Below are 18592 nucleotides of genomic sequence, written 5' to 3' on the forward strand. Positions count from 1 at the left end.
GTAGATCCGAAACTCCATCCCTAATAAAAGCTAACACACCGTATACCTTCTTAACAACCCTATCAACCTGGGTGGCAACTTTCAGGGATCTATGTACCTGGACACCAAGATCTCTCTGCTCATCTACACTACCAAGAATCTTACCATTAGCCCAGTACTCTGCATTCCTGTTACTCCTTCCAACTCAAACTTTTTCACATTAAACTCCATTTGCCGCTCTGAGCCCAGCTCTGCAGCTTACGTGTGTCCCTCTGTAACCTACAACATCCTTCCACACTGTCCATAACTCGACGGAGAAGAGTGCCAACTGCAAATTTACTAACCCATCCTTCTACACCCTCACACAGGTCGTTTATGAAAATGACAAATAGCAGTGAACCCAAAACAGATCCTTGCGGTACCCCACTAGTAACTGAATGCCAGGATGAATATTTCCCATTAACCGCCACCCCCTGCCTTCTTTCAGCCAGCCAATTTCTGATCCAACCACCAAATCGCCCTCAACCCCATTCCTCTCTATTTTGTGCAATAGCCTACCATGGGGAACCTTATCAAACACCTTACTGAAATCCACATACACCACATCAACTGCTCTACCCTCATCCACCTGTTTGGTCACCTTCTCAAAGAACGCAATTAGGTTTGCGAGGCACGACCTACCCTTCACAAAACCGTATTGACTATCCCTAATCAACTTACTCCTTTCTAGATGATTATAAATTGTCCTTTATAACCTTTTCCAACACTTTACCCACAACCAAAGTAAAGCTCACTGAGCTATAATTTTCAGGGTCGTCTCTACTCCCCTTCTTGAATAAGGGGATAACATTTGCTATCCTCCAGTCTTCTGGCACTATACCTGTCGACAATGATGACACAAAGATTAAAACCAGAGGCTCTGCAATCTCCTCCCCAGCTTCCCGGAGAATCATAATTGTCCTAAATCTCTTAAATGTAATAACTATACCTGCATCCACCAAAGTTGTTTCAACACACAAACAACACTCTGTGAAAAAGAAGTTGCCTCTTATGTCTTTTTCAAATTTCTCTTCTCTGACCTTAGAGATATGATTAGATTACTTAGTGTGGAAACAGGCCCTTCGGCCCATCAAGTCGACACCGACCCGCTGAAGCACAACCCACCCCTAAATTTACCCCTTACCTAACACTACGGGCAATTTAGCATGGCCAATTCACCTGACCCGCACATCTTTGGACTGTGGGAGGAAACTGGAGCACCTGGAGGAAACCCCACACAGACACGGGAAGAATGTGGGAGATATGCTCCCGAGTCTTGAAATCTCCCACCCTCGGGAAAAGACACCTGCCACTCAACTTGTCTATACCCCTCATTACTTTATAAACCTCTCTCAGGTCACCTCTCAACCCCCTACACTCCAGTGAAAACAGTCCCAGTCTTTTCAGCCTACTTTCTATTGGCTTCCTTGATTGGCCCAACAACTCAGACACTTAACCATTAATCAGCTTAACAAGCATAATTTAACTCACATAAAGTCACTTTGTCTGGCCGCACAACAATTTTCTAACTATTATTAAGACTTTAATAGATTCCAGTGTTTTCCCAAGAGATTCCATATTTCAGAAATGTAACTGGAGTCTTGTATTGAGAAGTCAGATTAAATAGATCACTAATCCTGCTATTTCGATTAGATTAGATTACTTACAGTGTGGAAACAGGCCCTTCGGCCCAACAAGTCCACACTGACCCACCGAAGCGCAACCCACCCATACCCATTCCCCTACATTTACCTCTTCACCTAACACTATGGGCAATTTAGCATGGCCAATTCACCTGACCCGCACATCTTTGGACTGTGGGAGGAAACCAGAGCACTCGGAGGAAACCCACGCAGACACGGGGAGAACATGCAAACTCCACACAGTCAGTCGCCTGAGGCGGGAATTGAACCCAGGTCTCTGGCGCTGTGAGGCAGCAGTGCTAACCACTGTGCCACCGTGCCGCCCATTTACCTGCCCTGCCTCTCCCTCTCAGGACCAGTGTTTACTTTACCCACTCTCTTCCTTTATAATCTTTGCGTTAGTGTTTACTGAGCTAGCAACACCCACATCCCATGAAGAAATACATTTTATTTTAACAAGTTCCTAATTGCCCAGAGGGCAGTTAAGAGCGAAGCACATGGCTGAGAGACTGGAGTCACGTGTCAGCCAGACCAGGTAAGGATGGCAGCTTCCTGCCCTGAAGGATATTAGTGAAACCAGGTGGGATTTTCCCAACAATCGACAATGGATTCATGGTCACCATTAGACTCCTCATCCCAGATTTCTGTTTTAATGAATTCGAAATCAACCAGCTGCAAGATTTGAATTCGGGTCTGCAGAACATGACCTGGGTTTCTGGATTAAGAGCCCAATGATAGCACCAAGAGGCCATCACCTCCCCCTAACCCGTCCTTGGGGTCAGCATCAGTTTTGAATCAATGTGGGCAGAGTGAGCAGGTTGTGGTCTGGGCCCCACTCCAGAAACATGAGCACACACGAGCGCACACAGCCGTCCGGCCAGAGGAAGCTTGAACCAAGGCTCCCCATCTCAGCCCTCTTCATGTGAAAATCCCCGACCCAACACCATCTGGTCATCATTTAACTTCTGTTTTGGGATCCTGCTCTGCACATTACCATGATGACCACTTTTTAAAACAAAGTATCTGATCGATTGTGAAGATTTTTAGGACATTGCGAATCCATGAAACATTGCACAAACCTGTAGGCGTTCTCTTTCTGAGCTGAGGGCTCTCAGTTTTCTACAGTAGGCTCCTAAATAAGTCACACTGCTCTCACAACAACCGGCCAACCCCCCTGCAAGGCCCTTACCTGTTTGCACCCCCTGGCTGACCAGCCTGGTGCACTTCTTATTGAGGAGCTTGCTGGTGGGCCCTCGGGGCGGTGGGCGAGAGGGGCTGTCAGCAGACAGAGGGTCGGAGGTGCTCGTGGAGACCTGTGGATAAAAACACACGGATGACGACTGAACCATCTGCCCCCTCTGCTGATGTGGGGGCACGCTCCCTCAACACAGTGACCACCCGACTGACGAGGGAGAGTGAGTGGGCTGGCTGGCTCCCTCCCACCTCCGTACCCAGCAGAGCTGTGTGAGTGTGTGTGTGTGTGTGTGTGTGTGTGTGTGTGTGTGTGTGTGTGAGTGAGTGTGTGTGAGTGAGTGAGGTGTGAGTGAGTGAGGTGTGAGTGAGTGAGGTGTGAGTGAGTGAGGTGTGAGTGAGTGTGTGTGAGTGAGTGTGGTGTGAGTGAGTGAGGTGTGAGTGAGTGTGTGTGAGTGAGTGTGTGTGAGTGAGTGTGTGTGAGTGAGTGTGTGAGTGAGTGTGCGAGTGAGTGTGCGAGTGAGTGTGCGAGTGAGTGTGCGAGTGAGTGTGCGAGTGAGTGTGCGAGTGAGTGTGCGAGTGAGTGTGCGAGTGAGTGTGCGTGTGAGTGTGTGAGTGAGTGAGTGTGTGAGAGTGAGTGTGTGAGAGTGAGTGTGTGAGAGTGAGTGAGGTGTGAGTGAGTGAGGTGTGAGTGTGTGTGTGCGAGTGTGTGTGTGCGAGTGAGTGTGTGCGAGTGAGTGTGTGCGAGTGAGTGTGTGCGAGTGAGTGTGTGCGAGTGAGTGTGTGCGAGTGAGTGTGTGCGAGTGAGTGTGTGCGAGTGAGTGTGTGCGAGTGAGTGTGAGTGAGAGAGAGAGAAGTGAGTGAATGAGCAAGAGAACACACCATTGCCAGAGATCTCTGAGTGAAGGAGTAGTGAGCATTCGTGATAGAATTGAAGTGAACTGGGTGGGTAGATTAAGAGGAATAAAAGCAAGTAGTGGCAGACAATGAAGGAGTTAACTCACGACTGTCGGCAAAAATATATCCCACAGCAAGGAGGAAAGATTTTCAGAGAGGAATAAATCAACCTTGGCTAATCCAGCAAGTTGAGGAGAGTGTTAAGTATAAAGACGGATTAAAAAGATAATAAATTCAGAGGGCAAACTCGCAAGGAATATGAAAAGTCACAATAACAACTTCTTTAAGAAGTGAACACAGGCCCCTTCGAAACGAATCTGTGGAGACAGTTATGGGGAACAAGGAAATGGCAGAGGAATTTAACAGATATTTTGCATCACTCTTTACTTCAAGCATCCAATTAGTAAAGATACAGGGAGGAGGAATTAAGTAACATCACTGTCATTAAAGTGGTGTTAGACAAACTCATGGGCCTTAAGGCCAATCAGTCCCCTGGTCCCGACGGCTTATATTCTCAGATCCCAAAAGAGGAGTACAGAAATAATGGATGCATTGGCTGGAATTTTCCAAAGTTCCTTGGATTCTGGAGAAATATTATAGAGTTTTACAGCACAGAAACAGACAGTTCAGTCCAACTCGCCCATGCAACCAGATATCCTAACATAATCTAGTCCTATTTGTCATCCCTCTATACCCTTCCTATTCATAGACCCATCCAGATGCCTTTTCAGTGTTGTCGTTGCAACAGTCCCCGTCACATCCTCTGGCAGCTCATTCCATACACGCACCACCCTCTGCGTGAAAAACTTGCCCCTTAGATCCCTTTTATATCTTACCCCTCTCACCCTAAACCTATACCCTCTAGTTCTGGACTCCCTCACCCCAGGAAAAAGAAATTGTCTAATTACTTTATCCGCCTCCCTCATGATTTTATAAACCTCTATAAGGTCACCCCTCAGCCTCCAACGCTCCAGGGAAAACAGCCCCAGCCTGTTCAGCCTCTCCCTGTAGCTCAAACCTTCCAATCCAAGGGTTGGAACCTGCTTTATGTGACGTGCCTGTTCAAATGTTCAAAAAAGCGAGGCAGGAAGTGGACCAATGTAGGCCGATTGTCTGACATTTAATGTTGGAAAAGTATTCTTAATGAGGTGACAGTAGAACATTTAAAAAAAATCATAACCTAATCAGGCAGAGTCAGCATGGCCTCAGGAAGGGTAAATCATATCTGAGTAATTTATTAGAAATTTATTATGAGTAAGTCTCAACCAGTAGGTGTGTCATCTGAACTTCCAGACAGTGTTCAACAAGGTTACATCATAAAGGCCACTGTACTGGAGACAGTATATTGGCACGGAGAGAGAATTGGCTGATGGACAGGAAACAGCGAGTGGGGATCGGGGGAATCTATTACAGACAGCAACCTGTGATCAGTGGGATTCCACGGGGATCAGTGCTGGGACTGCAACTGTTTACAACGTGTACTGATGACTTGGAGAAAGTGAATGCTCTGTAGCCAAGTTTGAAGACAACACGAAAATAAGTGGAAAGGCAGCTCAGACAGCAATGCCGTTTAGAGTGAGATATTGATAGGTTAGGTGAGTGAACAAAAGGTTGAAAAATGAAGCATAATGTGAGAAATTGTGGAGTTGTTAATATTGGAAGGGAATCGCAGAATATTACTTGAATGGAGAAAAACTGCAGAAAGCTGCAACACCAAGGGACTGGGGGGAACTTGTGCCCAAAGCTAGCACCCAGGTACAATGGGTAATCAGGAAGATTAATGGAACGTAGGCCTTAATTCAATGAAGTTAGACTATAAGAGTCTTACTGTAATGGTACAAAGTGCTGGTAACACCACACCTGCAGTATTACAAGCAGTCTGGGTCTTATTTAAGGAATGATATTTCATTGGAGGCCGTTCAGAGAAGGTTTACCACAATGATCCCCAGTAAACGGGATTCTTTTATGAGCAAAGGCTCAACAGGCTGGTACTCTATTCAATTGGATTTTTGCCTGCAGCAAGTGCTGGAATAATTCAACTGGCATCAACTGACAGAACACTAGCTTCCCCTCATCAAAGAGTCGAGGACCAGAGGGCACAGTCTCTGAAAGAAGGGGCACCAATTTAAGACTGAGATGAGGAGGAATTACTTCTCTCACTGGGTTGAGAATCCTTGGAACTGCTTACCACAGAGAGCTGTGAGGGCAGAGTCCACCTGTATATTTAAGGCTGAGGTAGACAGATTTTCGATCAGTCATAGAGTCATGGAGATGTACAACACAGAAACAGATCCTTCAGTCCAACTTGTCCTTGCCAACCAGATATCCTACATTAATCTAGTCCCACCTGCCAGCACCCGGCCCATATCCCTCCAAACCCTTCCTATTCATATACCCATCCAAATGCCTCTTAATCGTTGCAATTGTACCAGCCACCACCACTTCCTCTGGCAGCTCATTCCAGACACACACCACCCTCTGTGTGAAAAGGGTTGCCTCTTTAGTCCCTTTCAAAACTTTCCCCTCTCCTAGTTCTGGACTCTCCCACCTCAGGGAAAAGACCTTGTTTACTTACCCTATCCATGTCCCTCAAGGAAATCAGGGGTCTTCGGGAAAGGGCAGGAAAGTGGACATGAGGAGTGTCAGATCAGCCAGGATCCTACTGAGCAGTGGAGCAGGTTGGAGGGGCTGAATGGCCTGTTCCTGATCCTATTTCTTACAGTCTTATGGAGGGAGCACACACGAGACACCCGGATGGTGCTCTATCCTACAAAGCCACTGCTCAGTACAACAAGCAGCTTTCCGGTAGGGAGAGGGAGGGGGCACTTAGCCAGGGAGACACTGAGGCAGTGTGAACAAATATATTCATCAAATCCCTACAGTGTGGAAGCAAGCCATTTGAGTCCACACCGACCTTCCAAACAGCATCCCAACCAGACCCACCCTCTCTACCTGATAACCCTGCACATGGCATAGCCAACCTATCTAGCCTGCACATCCATGGTTGCTATGGGACAATTCAGCATGGCTAATCCATCTTTGGACTGTGGGAAGAAACTGCCCACTCTCTCCCCATAGCCCTGTATCAATCCCAAACTAATCCCACCGTCCCACTCTCTCCCCATAGCCCTGTATCAATCCCAAACTAATCCCACTGCCCCATTCTCTCTCCATAGCCCTGTATCAATGTCAAACTAATCCCACAGCCCCACTCTCTCCCCATAGCCCTGTATCAATCCCAAACTAATCCCACTGCCCCACACTCTCCCCATAGACCTCTATCAATCCCATACTAATCCCACTGTCCCACTCTCTCCCCATAGCCCTGTATCAATTTCAAACTAATCCCACTGTCCCACACTCCCCTTAGCCTTGTATCAATCCCAAACTAATCCCACTGTCCCACATTCCCCATAGCCCTGTATTAATCCCAAACTAATCCCACTCTCTCCCTATAGCCCCGTATCAATCCCAAATTAATTCCACTGCCCCACTCTCTCCCCATAGCCCTGTATTAATCCTAAACTAATCCCACTCTCTCCCCATAGCCCTGTATCAATTCCAAACTAATCCCACTGCCCCACTCTCTCCCCATAGCCCTGTATCAATCCCAAACTAATCCCACTGCCCCACTCCCTCCCCATAGCCCTGTATCAATCCCAAACTAATCCCACTGCCCCACTCACTCCCCATAGCCCTGTATCAATCCCAAACTAATCCCACTGTCTCACTCTCTCCCCATAGCCCTGTATCAATCCCAAACTAATCCCACTGCCCTGCTCTCTACACAGCTCTATGTCACGATGCTCACTGGGAAAGCAATGGCCTCCTTCTGTGGTGTAACATTTCGGTGAAACTAGAAATCAGCATTAATCAACAGGAGACATCACTCACATGCTGCTGGTCAACTGGAACACTTCGAGACCTGCTCTCTGCCCTCCTTAACCTCCCTCTCCTGTGAATCGAGCTCTCTTTCTGCCTTTCAATTGTGCCATACAAGCGAGAGAGAGGCTGGACTGTGACACGCTCAGGTCCAAAGGCCCTGATCAAACGGTCTGTGTCGATAGTTGAGACAGTGCTTCCTGTCTCCGTCTGTGTCTGAGGATCCGTCTCGGCTGGGAGCGTGGTGTCTGACTCTGTTGTGGGTACAGCAGCCAAGCTGCCTCTCTGCAGACCCCTATACTGCCCATGGTCCAGGATCAACTTGATGTGATCAGTGGAGATCTCCTCTGGGGAGTCAGACCTGTCAGGTTGTGTGGCAGCAAGATCATGCAGATCCCTGACTGGATCCTCCCAAGCTCTCTGCCTCCTCCCCCTCTCTCCCATCCTGCGCCGTCCAGCCCTCCTCTCAGCACACAGGAGAGAGTGATGGACTGGGTTTTTCAGCATCCGGGCTAGTTCATCCAAACGCCCGAGCAGGGACAGCTCACTGGCACTGCTTGAAGCCAGGCTCTTGTACTGTTCGTGCCTCTCCTTAAATTTCTGCCACAGTTTGTCCAGGCTGCTGTATCTCACTGCCTCTCGGGAACCAGGCTGACCCTGGGATCCCTCTGTTCGCTGGCTTACACGATCAGCCACGTCACCTCCAAGGCAAAGCTGACCCCAAGAGTTACCCTGCCGGGACCCGCCGGTAGCCACCTCTGTCTGTTCCACACGTGAGGGGGCAGGAGGCCTCCATTCATCCCCCCGATGCCCCTGGGCTTGACGGATGGCTGGATATGATCGCGAACCCATGCTGCTCAACTCCTGCTGTGATGCTCGCTGCCTTCTCTCAGTGTAACGTGGAGAGTCTCTGGTCTGGGACTCCAGGGAATTTCTGACGTCGCACTGGAGGGGACCACTGGTGATAATGTCACCATCGCCTGTATCTTGCAACAACATTCTCGAGGGTAAAGTAGCTGTGCCAGGGGTGAGGGAACTCTGTGGTCGCTGGATACCTGCAGTGACAGCACAGGGAGTTAGAGTAAAGCCAGGAGGCCCACACACATTTGACTGCTATCCTAACTTGAACTGAATCCAAGTCATCCTCGCCACTCCTCACTAAATTAAATACAGCAATTCTCTGATAGCGGTTATCTCTCCATAAAGCTTCAGCCATCCCCATTTCTATTTTCTTCACCATCCACAGTCCCCACCAAGATAGCAACTGAGGAGCCCAACACGCCTGACCCACTACTCAATAGGAACATGGCTGGTCAAACACTTCAATGCCTTTTACTCAGTACTCTACACCACTGGTCATCTATCTGTCTGAAACACACTCAAAAAAACTGTGTCCCCACAGCCCTCAGGTTCACTAACCTCAGACTAAGATCTCTTATTCTCATCTCAGACCAAAATGGAATTGCCCTTATTTTTAAATTGTTTCCCCTGTATAAGGATTTCTCAACCAGGGAAGCATCAGACCTACATCTACCCTGTGTCTGCATCTCCTGAGCTACAATGGGATCACCTCTCATTCTCAACTACAGTCCTGCCATCCCGGTGAACACATCTGGTGCACCTTTTTGTTCTCCCTCTATGGCAATTATAACTTTGCCAAGGAGACCAAAACTGCACACAGCACTCCAGGTACAGTCTAACCAATTAAAGCAAAGTCTCCTACTACTGTACTCAAATCCTCTTCAGATAAAGGCTAACTTTCCATTAGCCTTCCTAACATCTTCCTGCACCTGCATGTGAGAAGGTTGACAGGTACTTCAGTACAATTTGGACAAGGTGAGTGAACAGGCAAATGCATGGCAGATGGAGTATGAGGTAGCTAAATATGAGGTTATCCACTTTACAGGGACCAATAAGAAGGCAGATTATCTGAATAGTGATTGGCTATTCAGATACGTTCACTGGAAAGAGGAAAGTGCAACAGGACCTGCGTGTCCTCGTACATCAGTCATTGAGACATACAGGTGTAGCAGGCAATGAAGAAGGTAAACCACATGCTCACTCCCATAGTGAGAGTATTCCAGTTCCCGATGAATGGGGAGTACAGAACCAGGGGTCACAGTCCAAGCATTAAGATAGCCCATTTAGGACTGAGATAAAGGAGAAAATTTCTTCAACCTGAGCTCAGTGAAGCCTGGGCAATTGTCTACTACACAAGGCCGAAACATTGAATGCTCCCTTGAAGTTAAAGATCATTCTCAGGGCCAGTGAAATCAAAGGATGTGGGGAGAAAGCAGGAACTGGATACTAGCTGGGTGATCAGTCACAATGTTAGCTCAAACAGCCAAATGGTCTACTGCTGCTCCTAGTTCCCTCACAACACACTGTGTTCACAACGGCATTCTGAAGAGTCGTCACTGGACCTGATACATTCATTCTGTTTCCGATCCACACAGGATGCCAGATCTGTTACTTTTTTCTAGCAATGTCTAGAATTTAGCAACTTTTTAAGTATCTACTAAGCCCATCCTTTATACTAGATTGCAATATTTCCCCTAATACTGATGTGATCCACAGGAATGTTTCCAGAATTTATACAGCTTTGGAAGATACATTGAGGATCTCCTTCAACACCCTGTGAAGATGATCAGCAGGCCCTAGAATTTAACAACTTGCAGCCCCATTTAATTTCTCCACTTCTTACTAATAATCTCCTGTAATTCCTCAATCTCCCTGGTCACTTGGATGTCTAATTCTGGAAGCTTTCCTGCACCTTTCTCAGTGCAATCAGAGAAGTAACCATTTAGCTTTTCCACTGCTTCTCTCTTCCTCTTTATAAATTCCCCGCTGTCAATGGACCCCCACATTCATTGGAGTAAAACGTTTCCTTTTTACAGATCTACAGAAACTTTCACTGTCAATTTTTTACTGTTATCCTTTTAATCAGATTGAATTCATGTTCTATTCTCCCTTAATTCATCAGTTTCTTGGTTCTCCTTTACTGTATTCTATAAACCCATATCCTCAGAATTACTGCACTTTCTAACAATTTTATGGATCCAATCCTGAAATTCCTTTGGGAATCATGGCTGACCATACGTGTTTTTGCAGCTTAAAAGATGTTTAGTTGTTGAAAGCTATGCAATTGTTCTTCAAACAATTGTCCAATGCCCATGTACAGTCATGCCTTTTATTGTATTTTCCCAATCCATGCCAACGCCTTCACAACTCCCCTCATTAAACTTTAACAGCCCTGCTTCAGAATGACCTCACTTTCAAACATAATGTAGAATTCTTTCATATTTCAGTGACTCATTCCTCAAGGGTTTTTTTACAAGGTCGTTAATTGGCATGTTTTTAATACATGATACTGGATTTTAAATAGCCCGTCCTCTACTCCTGTCTCAGCATGAAGACCACCCCAAAGAAACTTCAGGAACCCACTCTCCATTGCATTCGTCCTCAGTTGGTTTACCCAGTTTATATGCAGATTGAAGAATCCCATGATAGCGGTGTTGCCCATACTAAAGACCTCCCTCAACTCCTGATTAATGCCATGCCCTACATCACCACTCACATTTGCAGGCCTACCAACAATTCTAGCCAATGTCTGTGACCATTTGCTGTTTTGAGTTCCACCCAAACATTGTTTTTCAAATCCGAGCTCTTCCCTTCCCTTGGTTTTATACATTCACCTGATGCAGACCTGGCTGGCCAGGCCCAGTACCTAATTGCCCCAGAGGGCAGTTGAGAGTCAACCACATTGCTGTGGGGCTGCAGTCACATGTAGGCCAGACCAGGTAAGGATGTGTACCAGATGGATTTTTCTGACAATTGGTAACGGATCCACCCACCTTGCCCAGTTTAAACCCTCCCCAGTGACACCAGCAAACCTCTGTGCGAGAATACTAGTGCCCCACCAGTTTAGGTGCAACCCAATCTACCCTGTACAGGTCCCACCTGTCCCAGAACACATCCCAATGATCGACATAACCGAAGCCCTCTGTCCTACGCCAGCTCTTTCGCCACCTATTTAACCATACTATCTTCCTATTCCTAGACTCACTGGCTCATGGCACAGGAAGTAATCCCAAGATTTCAACCCTTGACCCCCTGCTTTTCATCATCCAACCTAACGTCCTCTGCAGGACTTGATCTCTCTTTCTGTCATTAATACCAAAACAAAACACAACCACTCACTCTCCCCCTTCGGAATATCTTGTGTCTGCTCAGAGATGTCCTTAACCCTGGCACCAGGGAGCAACACCAGCCTGCAGGCTCACTTGCAGCCACAGAAATGAGTCCCCCGATTACTGAGTCCCCTATCCCGACTGCTCATACACTCTGACCACCACGAACCCCATCCCCCCAAATACTTATATATACTGTTTAACTCTTGCATTCTATGCCTCTATTGTCAACCTCAAATTTTTATTGATCATTTTATTCACATTTTCACATATGCGTCACAATTTTGGAAGATTGGTATCTCTAGATCTCTGTTCAGCCACACTCTTCATTTTCCCTCCCAACTGATGGCGTAAATCTATATTAAACGGTATGTGCCTGCCTTTCCCACGCTGTCTGCCCTGTCTCCACAGCACATCCTCACCTCTTTCAAACAATCTCAGTTTGTCCTCCTCCCTGGGCTTCTTTGGGGCTGCTGCTTTGCTCAATGCTCTGTCTTGTTGCTTCGTTGGCTTCCTGGATTGACTGCAGCTCCTGACGCCCAGTCCTTCAGTCAGGATTCTCGGAGGAGGTGCGTGTCGTGAATCTGAGAATGAAACAGAGTTGACGTCAAACTAGCTGGATCAGAACTTGAGGGGGTAATACCTATGAGAAATCAAAGAGCTGACCTATCTGCAAGCTTTCACTGCTGCTCTCAGGATCCAGCTGGGCAGTTTGGCTCTTTGGCCCTGACTTTGGCATGTAGAAGAGTTCGGTGCTCCCTGCAGGTTTGTACGGCAACATGACAGGAGCATCTACAGGGAAGCAAAAACATCTCAGCACGTCTCTCATAAAACGGAAAATCTGTTGAGAACCACCCGCTTACCGAATCCGTACAACGGGAGGGATTTTGCTGGGACCTCCTCATGCTGAAATGTCGCACTGGGCAACACTATCTACACATCATGAGAAGTGGGGGGGCTCCTGTTTAAAATGAGAGAGGAGGAGGACAAGGAGAATTTCTTCTCTCAAGAGGATCATGAACCTTTGGACTTCTCTTCTCCAAACAGCTATGGGGCAGAGGTGGGGGGGGAATGGATCATTTAATAAAGTCCACCTTAGATTTTTGATTGACAAGAAAGTCAAGGGTGAAAGGGGACAGATAGGAAAGTGAGGTTGAGTCCCGAATGACATCAGCCATGATCTTATTGAATGGCTTAAGGGACTAAATGGTCTCAGCCTGTTCCTACCCATCCTGCGAATTATTAACCTTGCCAATTAATCCAACAGCCATATCAAACTGGGCCTCCTCTCATACAGGTCAGGCATTCATGACTTATGTGATCCACTGCTGATGTGGCCAATGTCTGGTTTTCTTGTCCAGTTTTAAGCTCCCAAGTTAAGGTCCCTGGTCCCACAGTACACTCCTTGCCCGCTGACTAGTCGTCCAATCCAGTAACAGATTGACTTTGCATTCCAGCACACAGCCTGGCTTTCTCACCACTACACAGCCTGGCTTTTCACTCCAGTCTTAAACCTGTAACCTCCAACCCCTTTTACCGGCGAACATGTCTGTTTTACAGGCTGCTGCTCACATGTACCTTACAAACTGTTAGAACTTCCAAACACCAACTATCGAAGCCATCTCAAGTGATGAATCCTCAGAGCAGTGAGATCATAAACCTGCAGCAATGATCTCATAAATAACAAATGCATCACTTTTAAAATCCCAACAACCAATGGGAGGAATCGGAATACCTCAGCATTATCTAACAAGGCAACTTGATCCATTTAAATACCCCACTGACATCTAACAGGGCAATTTGACCCACGTGAATATCCAAGAAGCACATAACAAAGTAATCTGACCCATATAAATACCCAGTGATATGTCTCAAAGAGTCGGTCATCCTCACTGCTCTAGCTTGTGTGTATCTCAGTAACAGACTGAGCCAGGAACTCACTGCAGACACACTGTTCTGTTTAAAACTATGGGCACTCACCTGTTCCTGGAGGAACCAGTGTGTGGCTGGTGGTGCTGACAGTCATTGGTGATCCAAGCTCCGGCTGTAATGGCGGGGCTTGTGCCAATACCTCCTGCTCCCCAGTCTTGCTGCTTGGCGCAGTATTAACTGGTACCTCCGATGGTGACGGTACAATCGTTTGAGTAGACACATCCACCTTGTTGCTATCCTGTGCAGTCTGAATCCTCAGTTCTGGCCTGCTCTCAGAGGTGCAGTCAAACAAGGGCAAGAAGGTGGGGTAAAATGGTGGGACGGGCATGGGCAGAGGTGGGTATGGTGGCCCATTGGCATCCGGTTGCCAGGCAGTGGGACAGGACCTGTTGGAAGCATCGCAGTTGGCTGGAGAAAGAGCAGACAGTGGCTTGTCCCCTGTGGCAGGTGGGTCTTCTGGACAGGGATGGAGATTCTGGGATGGCGCAGGGACATCGCTGGGAAGAGGCCCAGAGGAAGCTGGCAACTTAGGAGACAGGGTTACCCGGACATGTGAAAGCACGGTCCTGACGGGAGAGGAGCTGCAGGGATCTAAGAAGGTACATACAGGCTTCCGCACTGCCAGAGTGCCAGGGCTGGACACTTCACCAGACTCTACAGGGGACCGCTCAACAACACTGCTCTCACCGAGATGGGGCTTCCTTTGCTCTGAGTCACTTTGCTGGCATAGCTCACCAAGCTTGGGGCCAGACCGCAGGGAGAGGCTGACGGGATCTCTCGATGGCCTGGCCAAGCTGGGAGAGTCTTCGTCAGATGGATCAGTGGCTGCTTGTTTTCCAGTAACTCGAAGCTTTGGGAGAGGGGAGCTGAGCTGGGAGCTGGGGGGAGGGGTTTTCCTACGCGAGGAGAAGGTGATAGCAATGATGGGCTTCGTTGGCTGGGATTGAGGAGACTCCACACTGTCACCCACAGGGCAGTCCAGAGACATTGCCTTCAGTTGTTCCTCCATGTCTCTGCGCAGGGGAGTCCTCAGTCGTACGGTGGTGTCAAACAGATTGTCAGAAAGCTTTCGGAGCTGGCTGGAGATCTGGGATTGTGCTACGTTGACTGATCGGAAATCTGCAGATGGGACAGTGGGCAGCTCGACCTCTGGACCAGTATCTACAGACGATGTGTGATCAGACAGCAGAGAGAAATCCTCACCATTTACTGAACATCCATCCTGTCAAAAAACATAAAGGTTGTTTCAACTGTTTACTCAGCAGTGCTTCAGTTTTAGCTTCAGTTTGAGGCTGGAAGGCATTTCCTGACAGTCTGGTGGAAGCAGCTTTAATGATGGTTTCACTATCTGAACAGCAAATGTTTCCATGGAGGTTGTTGGGGGTGTTGAAAAGCGTGAGGCTAGCTGAGCAGCACATGGAGGGAGCTGCCCACAGCTGAATGGCCTTGTGTTTTGTAACCGCTCTGTGATTTGAAGGTTACATGGTTTGTGTGTCACGCTTTCTGCTCACACAGACATTGCTCTGCTGCTTTTTGCGAGCGCAGTCAGGAAACTGTATCAACGTAAACTACAACTGCCAGCAGAACATAGAAATAAAGAAACAGGAGGAAGCCATTCAGCCCATCTAGCCTGCCCTACCATTTCAAAGTGTCAATGTCTTAATCCTCATCCACAATCTATCAATCTCTACCTTAAACATACTCAAAGTGTGAGCTTCTGAATACAATAACTTCTCAGCTGAGACCTCAATCGCATCTCTCTCATTTATAAATTGTGCCCCTGATTCTAGACTCCCCACCATGGGGAAACATCTTACTTGCAGCTACCCTATAAATCTTTTGAAGTATTTCTGTAGATTAAATGAAATCACCCCTGATGAAGACATAGTGATGCTGTGCAGCCAGGTTCAAAGCCTGGTACAGCTCTCTGATTCACAACGTTAACAAGTGGGCCACCACTAGATGGTTAAAGCCAAGATTAGTTTCTCCTGCTCCTAGCTCAGCAACACTGATATTAATTACTCACAGGAGGGGACAAGGCCACAAGTCATATGACACCAGGTTATAGTCCAAGAGGTTTATTTGAAATCACAAGCTTTAGGAGCGCTGCTCCCTTGCCACTTCATCTGCAGGGCAGCACTTGGAAAGGTTGTGATTTTTAATAAACCTGTTGGACTATAACCTGGTGTCATGGGACTTCTGACTTTGTCCAACCTAGACCTTTGTGTTCCTTATGATTCTAATTCCCTCTGACCCCAATTTTGCCTGAGCTGCTTCATGCCACACTCTGTCAAATGTAGCCCCAATACCAACAGGAGTTACTTACACCTTACTCGTCTCTCTGACTTACTGTAACCCTTCATTCCTTGAATTATTCTGGTTACTTGCTTGTGGGGTCTCTCTCTTCAAAGCTATCATTTCAGAAGTATGCTGGCAAACTTTACACTGTATTTTGTTACAAAGTACACATGATAATAAATGAATCAAATTCATCATCAAATCATGTTTTGCACAGGTTCAGTATCACTTTCTGGCTTTTCTACTCTGCTGTATTTTGAATCTGCAGATCTTGTTTGCTCTGTTCAGCTGTCCTGCAGCTTTGAAATGCTTGTGCACAAACACTCGTTCTCTCTGTTCTTGTCGTCACACTGAACTTGTACCATTTGACTTGACTTTTTAGTCTTTCATGGGACATGGGTGGCATCAGTGAGGCTGGCATTTGTTGTTTATACCTAACTGCCCTTGAACTGAGAGGGGTACCAGACCAAATCAGTCAACAGCATGACTGAGTGGCTGGCGTCACATGGAAGATTACTATCCCTAAAAGAGAGGTTTTCACAACAACACTGTCGGCCCTTGTATAGTCCTTATTACATGCATCACTAGAATGTGGTCCACATGTTCAGTGTAGTGTGAACAGCAAGTATGTGTCATGCTGAACACTGCATCAAAGAAGTCAATTAGTAATGTTTCTGCAGGTATCTTCAGCTTTATCTTGTAGTGATAATCACTCTTTTTAAACACTCTTTCTGAAGTCAAACTCATGCCTGTGCCTTGGATAAGTCTGCACCTGGGTTAGTGATCCTTCTGCATTCCTCCACACGGGCACAGGTGGCTCACTGGTTAGCACCGCTGCCTCACAGCGCAACTGTCTGTGTGAGAATGTGCAAACTCCACTGTGTCTGCGTGGGTTTCCTCCGGGTGCTCCGGTTTCCTCCCGCAGTCCAAAGATGTGCAGGTTAGGTGAATTGGCCATGCTAAATTGCTCATAGTGTTAGGTGCATTAGTCAGGGGTAAATATAGGGTCAGGGAATGGGTCTGGGTGGGTTGCTCTTCGGAGGGTGGGTGTGGACTTGTTGGGCCGAAGGACCTGTTTCCATACTGGAGAGAATCTAATCTAATAAATAGTGGTACCTATCCTAATGGGATTTACTGCACAAGGGTGTGTGAAAAACCAACCTCCACTCCATGCTGGTCAGTTCCAACTCAAAGCATGTGTCACCCAGGAAAGAGCAGAGTCAAAGTGAGACACACACACACACACACACACACACACACACTCAATACATCGCATCCCATGTATTTGCACAGCCGACTATCGGGATTGTAACAAATGAGCAACAGAGCATGTACACACTGGACAAATAACAAGTTAGAAAGCTGAGCAACTGACACCTTCACAGCTGCTGCTGAAGCAGTCCAGGCCTGCAGTGGAGAAGCTCATGCATGTGAATGTAGCGGAGTATAAAGAGCCATTTTCATAACTCCAGCCTTATACACACAACATAGTGGCCTGAATTGAGGAGTGGACAGGAAAGTTACCTTCTTCAGTGATTGATTGGTGCTCATTAATTCATTTCAGCTGATTTGAAGGTGAGAGGTGTTTAGAATTTGTTACAACGGCCCTAAGCTAGCTACAATAGTGGCACTGCTGGAACAGAGTGTATGAGAGTGTCATACGCTTATGGGCATGTACACGCTCACGTACACAGGTTAATGTACATGTGCAACTGTGAATACACCCGTGTAGATTTGTGTAGACGTATGTGGATGTATAAATTTCTTATCTAACATGATAAATATCTGCTTGCAAGCATGTTTTTGTCTGTCTGTATTGTTGTATGCACATGTATATTTCTGTATTCGTACAAATGCATATGGATACATATCCACATATGGACAGCGATACACACAGATGCACCCATTTCTGCATGTTTGTGTGCATGTGTTCCTGCTATTGCTTGTGTATGCATGAGTGTCTGTGTGAGAGCATGTATGTACGTGTTCATGTATAAATTGAACATTGTTGATGAAGGGCTTATGCCTGAAACGTCGACTCTCCTGCTCCTCGGATGCTGCTGATGTGCTATGCTTTCCCAGCCCCACACTTTACTCTCTGCAGAATCTGCAGTCCTCACCATCTCTAAATTGAACAAGGGCCAAGCCAAGTTTGTATATCATGTTTTTTGCTTTTCAACACTCTGGAGACATTCAGGGCTCATCCAAAGTGCCCCGGGCTGACTAACATGAGGAAATCACAGCTCTTACAGTCTAATAAAGGAATGGTTAGCACAGATTACAGACTGAGCAGGAGGTGACGGCAAGTCACACTGGAAACGTGTGTCTGCATCAAATTAGCTCAGAAGAATTTCCAAAAAATATTCCACCAAGCTGTCAGGGGAAAGTGAGGGGCAAAGGAGGAAAACTTAGTGGGGATGGTCACAAGTTGAATTAAAGACAGATTTTGTTTTATGCAGTCCTGGGACATGAGCACTGTCAGCAAGGCTGGCATTTACTGCTCAGTCTAAGCAGCTTGAGTGATGGGCAATAAAGAGATTG

The 18592-nt window shown here is 47.0% G+C and overlaps 1 protein-coding gene across 2 annotated transcripts in view; it reads right to left on the reverse strand.

Moving 5' to 3' along the window:
* The window catches only part of LOC132821442 (uncharacterized), a 72270-nt gene that overhangs the window by 14643 nt on the left and 39035 nt on the right, over positions 1-18592 (reverse strand). For both annotated transcript variants that reach the window (XM_060834138.1, XM_060834066.1), the window contains 5 exons: positions 13802-14975; positions 12488-12613; positions 12244-12405; positions 7644-8686; positions 2851-2974 (listed from right to left, as the gene is read on the reverse strand). In XM_060834138.1, the coding sequence (XP_060690121.1) occupies positions 2851-2974; positions 7644-8686; positions 12244-12405; positions 12488-12613; positions 13802-14975 (2629 nt within the window). The remainder of the gene's footprint in view (positions 1-2850; positions 2975-7643; positions 8687-12243; positions 12406-12487; positions 12614-13801; positions 14976-18592) is intronic.

This window comes from Hemiscyllium ocellatum, chromosome 1 (genome assembly GCF_020745735.1).
Source record: "Hemiscyllium ocellatum isolate sHemOce1 chromosome 1, sHemOce1.pat.X.cur, whole genome shotgun sequence".
Classification (NCBI taxonomy): domain Eukaryota; kingdom Metazoa; phylum Chordata; class Chondrichthyes; order Orectolobiformes; family Hemiscylliidae; genus Hemiscyllium; species Hemiscyllium ocellatum.